The following is a 10,390-nucleotide window of genomic DNA, read 5'->3' on the forward strand; positions in this document are numbered from 1 at the left end:
TATACACTAATAAAGATAATTATAAGAAAGTTATAATAAAAAGATTTAAGCCTTATTGGAATGCCTTTATATAAAAAAAACTGAAGTTAGCGATTCCATGTCTGAGTATGCTGTAACTTGAAATTCAGTTTTTTTTATATCAACTGAGTTATCAATGAAGGGAAAACTTCAATTGACAATAAGAAATACAAAACTGAAGTGGCATATTGATTATCTTTCCATGTGTTTTTTTGAAAATGGAAGGAGTTACCAGTGAACTAGTATTTATGAAAAGTTTTGCCGAGTGACTAGCAATTGGAAATGTCAATAAATTTAAAATCCCAATTCACATGTTCCATAAGTTCATTCTCCATTGAGAATGCAATTCATGTTTTCTGTGTTCTTGCTATTTTCATAGTATTTGTTTTTATTGCTGATTTTTATACGAAGCTTGTTGCTGCAGTTCTTTTTTAGTAAAGGCCAAAGACTTGAACTGAATTTTATTTAAGAATATGCCGCTCTTTACTGTATGTAAACAATGGCATATTCTTAATGAAAACTGCAGATTCTAATTTTTTTAAAATTAATTTTTCATATTCTAAATATGAAAACTGCAGATTGCCATCTGCAGTTTTCATATCATGTTTAACGTACTTGCATCTGATTTACATCAAATCATCTTCTTGTACATCCTTCCATTCTTTGCTGGTCTAGTTGGTCGAGTGATTAGCATACCTGCTCGAATTCTGTTGCAGGCATGGATGTTTGTGATTGTCTTTAGGTGGGAGATACCATTCCCAGTGCGAGACTATTGCCCACTTATTGGAGGTCTGAAGTGGCTTGAAAAAGTTCCATGTTTGGTCTCTAGAGCAAGGTTTCCAGACTATGTACAACATAAATAAAAAATTACAAATAAATATTTAAAATTTATAAAAAAAAAATTAAAAAAATTTACTGAGCCCACCCATGATGATACAAGTGTACTATAGGTTTACTAATAACCACATAAAATAAATAAATAAATAAATAAATAAAAAAAAATCTAAGGTATGTTTTTGTCTGTATAATGTTCATTTATTCTAATTATAATGTGCTCAGTTGTGACAAGGTGGAAGGAAACCAACAGAAATCAAAACAATCTGGACAAAACACTTTTCATAGTTACTCAAAAATAAGAGCATCTCCAATCAGGTCCAACACACTGCACAAATAGATCAAACAAAATCCAAACCAAAAATTCTAGAAATTATCATTGCAAAAAATTAATGAAGAATGAAAAGGCACCTGGACACTGGATGGTATTTCAAAAGAAATATGTGAGGGAGGAGAAGAAAGGACTATACAATACTGGAACTAATTATACATCCTAATATTAGAAAAAGAGGAAATCCCTGATGACTGGAGAGTCAGTAAAATCATTCCAATAGATAAAAAAGGAGATAAAAGAAAATGTGACAACTATAGACCCATATCATTGCTGAGCCATGTTTACAAGATATTTATTAGACTAATTTTTTTGCGTGTTTAATGTTAAAAGTCTTCCAAAATTCTTGGAGCGTAATCGCATTTTCTCCTGTTGTTGTTTCTGCTGCCTTTGAGAATGTCTTTTTAAGAAAATAGGCTTTGAAAGTTATAATGACGCCCATGTCCAGGGATTGTAGCAATGATGTCGTATTTGGTAGAAAAAATAAAACTTTCACATTCTTACACAGATCATTAAGAGAATTTGAATGAAATTCCTTTTTTGGATGAAAAGTTTACAAAGGACATAATTTGTAAATACAGTTTGAGAATAAGAACAATTGGAGCTTGTAATGCTTAATGGTAGGAATGACGTTATCATGCTCATGACTTCCTTTCTCTCAGCCAGGAAACAGTTCTCGAGGCTTGTATGTTTTTGCATGGTAAATTTAAGGGCATGTTAATTAAAACACTTGCTGTGTATATAAAGGGATCATAGCAATTAATTTTGCAAGGGATACCTATATTTATCATGTTACATATTTATATAACTTTGTATTTTAGTCATGCAGAATGGTTCCCTGCAAAGGTAATGCTGTTTTGTGACTATACATCAGAAAGATTTTCGTTGTTATTGCATGCATTTCATTGTATGGTTGTATTCAAATTTCTGTTTATTGCTCTGACTACACTGAGGATGTTTTGAATAATAAAGTACTTATTGATCTGTTATTAATAAATTTAGTTATTCATTGTGGTTTGTGTTTGTAAATAACAATACATCTGTGTGTTAAGGTTTAAGTGCTGAGAGGACATCAGTTGTTGGCATCTTAATGGAATATTTACAGCACTAAGAAAGGATTAAAAACTAATTTCAATGCATCCAATATTTGTCTCAGTCACTGAAACATCTTCAGGGATTATAACTAACTCTTGTAACACAACACACACAATACTAAATGAAATGGGTTACTTGAGAGTTACTTAAAGAAAACCTTATCCGTTCTACCAAAGATCAGCTCCCTCCTCTCTTAGTGCCTGTAGTATATAAAGTACCCTGTGCCTGCAAGCTGGCTTACTTCAGACAGGCAGGTAAATCAGCAACCATCCATTTGGAAGAATAAAAATCATACATCTGCAATCACAATAATGGTCAATCTGCCTTGCATGTATTGGATATGACCTACAAGATCTCCTGGAAGAAAACCACCATGTTCCATCATAGTAAATTTAAAAATGGAAGACTGTTTTTAGAATCTGTGGCTGCACTCAGAAATCAACCAAATTTAAATAAATATGGATTCTATAACACTTCCAAAAATTTGGGAAACGATAATTATCAGAGTTCCACTTTACATCCTAGGCCACCTACAAACGCCCATAGAGGGAGTACTGCCTAGATAGGACTTTGGAGTAACCTACGTGTTTCATTTAGTACTGTGTTGTCTTTGTGTGTATGTTACAAGAGTTATTTGTAATCCCTGAAGATGTCTCAGTGACTAATACGAAATATTGGAAGCATTAAAATTAGATTTTAATCCTTTCCTAGTGCTGTAAATACAGGCAGTCCATGGGTTACGGACAACTCAACTCATGGCGTTCCGTACTTACGAATGGGCTCCAAGGCTCCCCACAAGGATAATTAAATTAATAATTCAGGAACTAGTTTCTTCCACGCATGTAAACAATCCTGCATGGCATAAGCAGTTCGTTGGCACAGCTTCTTTACGCTAGTAGCTAGCACAGGGATATTATTCTTACTGTATATGCGCTGTTCATCAGGGATCGGAGTGATGTACAAATCTGACTTAAAGACTTTCTCAGGAACGTATCTCATTTGTAACCTGGGGACTGCCTGTATTCCATTAAACCTCAAACATTGATGAAACAATACATCTATGACAAAGTGATCAGAGTAAGTGTCCTCTAGATGGATAGTATCAAACAATGTTAGGGAGTTTTTTTGATACATCACCCTGGATATGAAAACAGTATTCTAAAATTTGGTGGGTTTGGAATTTATAAATGTATTAGAAGCTGTGCAGACAAGAAATAGTTTTGAACTAAAGAGGACACCATGTTTTATTTGTGTATTTATTTTTATTTTTTGAGGCTGAGTATGCTCTTGATGCAATGTGCTTGTACGGAGATAGGATAGATGTGAAAGTCAATTCAAGAAGAGAAAACTGACTGACTAGAGATCAGAATATTATCAGGAGGAGGGGGGGGGAAATGGAAGTAAGATCATTCTTTCAAGAAAGAATACAGGATTGCATTTTCATGAAATTCACTGGATACTGCAGAGATTGCTGAAAAGATGAGTGTTTTTAAGACACTGATTATGGAAAATCTTGAAGCATGAGTCATCTGAGCACTAGAAGGTTGTCGAATGATGAAGAAAAATGGAGTGTTTTATTATCTACAGAGGTTTATGAGAAAATGTTATTGATGCATGTGAGGAAGAGTGTGAGCAGCAGCACAGCCCTGACATAACCTTTACTGATAGAAAAATCTGCTGTGAGGAAATATTGTTGATGCATGTGAGGAAGAGTGTAAGCAGCAGCACAGCCCTGACATAACCTCTATTGATAACAAAATCTGCTGAGAGGAAATCATCCTTCATGACAAGCAATTAACAGCCATCAAGGAAACCAACAACTCAAAAGGGCAGAAGCGAGACCATAGGATTGTAACTCAGTAAGAAGGCCTCTATGCCCGACCTGATCAAATGCCTTTCGAAATACCCATAGTGACCATTTCTCCAGACTGTTCCATAGCATTTTTCTGAAGGGAAGTAAAATTGGTTAGGAGATAGGACATAGTGGGACTCTAGGTAGTGAAGAAGATGGCTGATAATGATCTTCAATATTTTGAGAAGAATTAAGGGAAGACAGAGATATTAGCTTGACTTTTACCTCAAGGCATGGTTCCATATCATAGTTTAGATGCCCGATGAGTATGACAAGTTGTACAGTCATGATAAGCGCCTCTGTAGCACAATTGGAAAAGACAGTACGTCGCATCCTTCAATTGGAAAAGACCCAAGTTCAATTCTCGCATTGTGAGAGGAATCTTTATATTGTTTTTTTCAATTGAAGGTGAGTTAGCTGATCTCATATGGAAGTAGCAGAGTTTTTTCTCCCAGAAATTTGGGTTTTTCATCCTCCATACAGAAAAATTGGCCTTGAGAACATATGCAATTTACATACGAAAAATGCTTGGTGCCCTCCCTTGATGAGTCTTGGAGGTGTCGCGAAATAATAAATAGTGATAAAAATTTAATGGAGTGAAACAGCATTAGGAAATGATTTAAAATAATATTTAATGCTTCCAGTATTTCATCTCAGTTCAGAGACATCAGGGAGTACAAATTAAGACATCTCACACACACAGTACAAAACTAACTGAAACACATAGACGAAAGACTAGTCCTAACTAGGTTGGGGGGGCACTTTCTATGGACACTTGTCGGTGACCTAGGGCAGGGCTGTCCAAAACCCGTCCTTTAGGCTGCATGCGGCCCACAGTGCGATTTTGTGTGGCTCGCCTGTGAGTTTTGATTTTCACGAGTGAAAAAATAAAATAACAATTTGGATCGAATGCGTATTAGATATTTTAATTCTATCGCTAATCGATAATCTCGACATTGGTAATTTTATTTGGTGTTTTTACATCACTATATACTCGCATGTTTTTCAAATATTAGATGTGTCAAAGAAGCGTTCTTACACTTTTTTTTATACTAACAAAAGCGAAAAGAAGATTTTTTAAATTGCTACCAATAGAGAGGTACCTGAAATTGAAGAACTTTGGATTCAAGATGTGCTCAATGCTCAGGAGCACGTATCTTTGTGAAAGCGCTTTTTCAACAATGAAATTTATTAAATCAAAGTACAGATGTTCATTGACAGATAATTCTCTTGCAAATTTACTATGATTGGCAACTGCAAGCATCGAAAATGATACAGGTACTTTGGTAAACGAAGCCGAACTACCGCAGAGCTCTTACTAAAATGAAATAAACAATTATTGTTTCTTGTCTACTGTTTCAATAAAATCTTTTATAAGCACCATGACTTTTCTTATGAAATTTTCGAAGTGCTTGCTAAACCTAACTAATGGTGGGACTCTCCAAGTAATTTAATATATGTACTGTATTTATTATTATGGATGCAGCCCTCAGATAAATCTTTTTTTTTAATGCAGCCCTCTGATTACCTAAGGTTGGACAGCCCTGGCCTAGGATGTAAACTGGGATCTCAAAGTATTAGTATTTCCCATATTTTGGGAAGTTTTATGTGGTTATTTTAAGAGCAGCAGCAGCAGATTCTAAAAACAGCCTTTCTCTTCTAAATTCACTGTGATGGAGCATAATGGTCTCCATCCTACATTTTCACTAATTTTGAGCTAATATATAGGTTCATAAGTTTGTTAAAATTTAGTTATTTGAAAGCCAGATTAGGTTTCCATTTTTGAAAATTATGGAGACAACTACCGTGTTTGAATAAAAACATTGGGGTTTTTTCACCAGAGGTCAGGCCAACAATTGTTGTAGCGGTTGGTCAGTGTCTGTAACAAACCAGTTTGATTGTAGTGTAGCTTGTTTTCTGTGTATAGTTGTATGCTCCAGAAGATGACCTTGACATAAAGGTCGAAACATCGAATGTAGATTTTAGTTATATTCAACTAAAGTTTTTATTCAAACATAGTAGTTGTCTCCATAATTTTCAAAAATGCATTCGGATCACCGTGTAAGCTTAAAAGAAAGGATCCAGATTAGGTTTGTTAATTCTTTTAGGATAAGTGCAATGCTGGTGTTTTTGACTTCAGGCATTGAAGATAAGCTGAATTTTTATCTTGAATTGCATTTGGTAAATTTTTAGGAGGTTTGCGCGGTTAGCCTAGTAGCTATGCGCTTCGCAACCATATGCCTAGGGAAGGAGTGTCCTAGGTTCGATTCCCGTCGGTGACGTGAGGAGCTGAAGGATCTTCCTCAGCCATAGCCAAGTTAGCCAGTCTTGGGCGTGGACAGCAGGGTTTTTCCCCAGTTTATTCTGGGGTTTTTCATCCCGCAAAGCAGGCAAACTGGCCTTGAGAACTTAACACTACAGGCCATAGGATACACCGGGGCATAAGGCTTGACCACCTTATCCTGTAAACGGAGTGAGGTCCGATGATCAATGGACCCTCGACACCGCAAGGTAAAAGAGGGTATAAAGAAGATGAGATGAGAAATTTTTAGGAGAACCAGTGTCTCTGCTTTGGAGAATGAAAGCCCTCATTCCATTAAGGATTATTTCAGTTATTTGGTCAGAGCAGGTGAGTGGAACCAGTAATCAGGCGATGAAAAATCTCTCATGATCATCCAGTAATAATTGTTATGGTACCTCAAGGCCAAGATTGGCAGGTCAGTCTGTAGAAATAAAAACCTGGACAATTTGTTGCTGGTATTCTGTTTTGTAGATGAACAATTTGTATTGGATCATTACTAATAGCAAATAAATCAGCTTTTCTTTCAGCTTGATCTCTGAAGTTAGAGAACGGAAGTTAGTTTGAAGTATGAACATTAATATCTTCATTGATGGTTTTAACGATCTTGCTGTTTGTGTAATTAATTGTAGAAAATCAGCTTTTAAAGATAGATGATCGGAAATCAATGTGATCATCAGAATTAGGCAGCAATAAAGTTAACAAATGAAAGCAACAAAGTGAAACAAGGAAATTCTGTGCCAGAGTCAGAACAGATCATATAGGGTTCCCTCTATAGAGATTAAGGGTTTAGTAATATTTAGCTTCAGATGTTAGATCTGATAAATGAATATTCAGTCCTTTACTTTACTGCTCTACCCTCAAATGGAGTAAGTACCAGCTCTCTGGTTACGGTGTGTTTAGCATGCCCCTGAGGGTAACACCTTCAGGGGCATGCTAAACTTGAAACCCTATTTTAGAGATGAAAAATGACAATAGCATTTCAGGTCTCCATTCATCAGGGTAATAATAAATCAATTATGAATTCCAATCTCTTAGGGAAAAAAAAGTAATAGCTTCTATCACTTTGGTGGAATTCATGATTAAATCTTATTATTTACAATATTAAGAATAAGAAATGATGAACAGTATAAGGATGAATTAAAAGGATGTCTATGGAGAAAAGAGCTTTGTCAAAATTAGCAAAAATTATGAAAAATATCAGTAAGGCCACTAAAATTGGAATGTTAAAGCAGTATCTTTCCAGTAGCATTAATGCAAAAAAAACTGGAGCATTAACATGGGAAGAATTGATTTATTTGACTTAAGGACATGGAAGGTGGCAATTAAGAATCCTGTGCACAGTGAGAATGATTTTAAAAAATGTTTAGGAGAACATAGGGATAAAATGCTCTTTCTGAATAGAAAAGGAACTAAACAGAAGTTAATGTATTTGGGACATGTTATGCAAGCAGATTAATCACTATAAATTATGAAGAGAGGAAGATGGAAGAGTGGATAGACAATATAAAGAAAGTTACTAATATGAAATTATGAATACTAAAAGAAGACTGAGTTCGAAAGAGATGCCTATGTTTGCTGAGTCACCAAAAATCGATGACTAGATAGCACTTAAAGAACAAAATTTACGTGTGATATTTTTCCATTTCATCAATCTTTTTATAACTTTTTTTTTTTTTTCATAAAATAAATGTTGTTAATTTTATTTTTCTGTTCCAGAAACTTCTCACTTATGAACCAAGTCTTCGTATATCAGCAAAAGCAGCTCTTGGGCATAGATTTTTCAGAGATGTAACAGTTCAGCCACCTCCATTATAATAAAATACCTTGGTGTTATTGAAATTAATAGCAGTGCATGTTATGTTTCGTAGTATGCAGAATAGTTTAGGTATTCATGCAAATGATCTTTCTCATAAGTTCAATATTTAATTCTTTGGTTAGGGCTTCATTTAAAAATAAATCTTGAATTCTGAAATCCTGGAGTGTATGAGAAACTCACTTTTGTTTTAATAAAAACTGTAGTATCACTTCTGCCAGCTCTTTTATGGATGAGTTGGTATTTTAAATGTAAATTTATATTCAAAGTTTCATTTCTGTGTTAAAGAGTTACTTTAAAAAAAAAAAAATTAGATGCATGTACAATAACCAAAAACTATTTTTAATGATTTTGCACAATTTTATTCTTGTATTTGATATTTTACATTGCAGATCATTATTTAATTTTATAATATTGCTAATTTACAGTGGAGAACTGTAAAATGTCTGTCTCATTGTGATTTATAGTGTCATGTGATATTTTTAACTTTACTAATAAAGCACCTGAATTATCTTTTTTAATAAATTTTATTGAACAAAATTTTTCCTTAATCAACATGTTTGTTTCCTTTAAAAAAAAAAAAATTAAAAATGTTATTTTAAATTTTAAGCTGCATTCGCTGATAGTTTAGTTGGTTAGTAATCAGAAACAGAAGGTTGTTTGTAGTCATTTATATTTTTATCTAAATAAAATATTTTTTAAAATAGATTAAGAGTAATGATGCATTTTGTGCAAGTAGCACATTTTGTCTTAATGTTAAATGGTTTTAAAAGCTGCTTCCTATTGTATTTGAATAGTTGAAGGAAAACAATTATTATTATTACTACTTGACACCTCCAGGAAGTCCCAAGACTCATTGAGGGAAGGCACCTACTCTGCAACTCTGTGTCCACCACTCAATCCACCAACCACAACTACACCATCTACCATCCACCACCACTACTAGTATGTTCACAGACAATCACAAAATCCATGCCCATGGTGGGATTTGAACCTACAGCCTTTTGGCTGGACAGTGGATATGCTAACCACTTGGCCAACTGTTACACTAGGCTGGCAAAACAAGCCCCACAAATTTGTTGAAAGTTTTTCCACTTGGTTATACTATAAATTATATGCTTGATTTAATCCTTTATCCAAGCGTAAGCAAGGAAAGTTGGTGTGGGAGATGCAAAACTTTGCGCATTTAACTTAACTGGGTAACTTGTATATATATAGAGGCTAATGACTTCATACTTGCTGTAGTATTCCATAATACTAAGCACATATCCTTACGGACACGTGTAATATTATGGGAAGCGTCACTACTCACTGATGAGACCTTTATTGAGGTCTCATCAGTGGGAGCCAGACTCGGAAGTGATACCATAGAAGTAATGCTGCAGAAGTCAAATTTCCATAAACTAGTACTGAAAAGGTGTCACACATTATTACTAAAATACCTGGGATTAAAAATAGATGTTGAAAGTTTTTTCCACTTGGTTATACAATAAATTAAAGATGCCAAGAAATGGAAATTATGTTTTTTGGATACTAAGGCAAGTGATGTGAAGTCATTAGCCTCTGTATATGAGTTGCCCAGTCGTGAAGTTATTTCATGCATAACCTTTGCTTGCTTACACTTGGATAAAGGATTAAACCAAGCATATAATTTCTTGGTGTCTTTAATTTGTAGTATAACCAAATGGAAAAACTTGTGGCATATATCTCTAATCCAGAGTATTTTAGTAATAAAGTATGACCTTTTGGCTAATTGTATATGGAAGTATGACTTTTGCATTACTTCAACCTTATTATCACTTCTGGGTCTGGAGACCACTGGTTCTTGAACCTTTCTTACAGGAAGTCGACAAAACATATGGTGTGCAAGGAATAACAGTTCCTTCAACTATGAAGGATAAAGTATTAGCATATGACAAGGTGCCAAAAGAGAAGCTATTCAAAAGTTGATACAGTACCCCACTCAGACTCCAATCCAATCAGACTGATTGGATTTCAGCAGTGTTCAGCATAGATAGATTGTGGCAGCTTGATCACCAGTTCCAGCATCATTTTAAACTTCTGCAGTTCTCAGTTAACTGAGATGGAATTCACAATTCCAGTGGCTACCTTCATTGGACAACTAAACCTCTTTATGCATATACT

The 10,390-nt window shown here is 34.6% G+C and overlaps 1 protein-coding gene across 2 annotated transcripts in view; it reads left to right on the plus strand.

Annotated features, from left to right (window-relative positions):
- Positions 1 to 8,901, plus strand: part of Cdk2 (Cyclin-dependent kinase 2) — a 137,440-nt gene extending 128,539 nt beyond the window's left edge. For both annotated transcript variants that reach the window (XM_090399739.1, XM_090399738.1), the window contains exon 8: positions 8,149 to 8,901. In XM_090399739.1, coding sequence (XP_090255865.1) covers positions 8,149 to 8,247 — 99 coding nt within the window. In that variant the 3' untranslated portion in view covers positions 8,248 to 8,901. The remainder of the gene's footprint in view (positions 1 to 8,148) is intronic.
- Positions 8,902 to 10,390: the final 1,489 nt, after the last annotated feature.

Source organism: Typopeltis vanoorti, chromosome 10, assembly GCF_054136105.1.
Source record: "Typopeltis vanoorti isolate ZY-2024b chromosome 10, IOZ_Tvanoo_1.0, whole genome shotgun sequence".
Classification (NCBI taxonomy): Eukaryota; Metazoa; Arthropoda; class Arachnida; order Uropygi; family Thelyphonidae; genus Typopeltis; species Typopeltis vanoorti.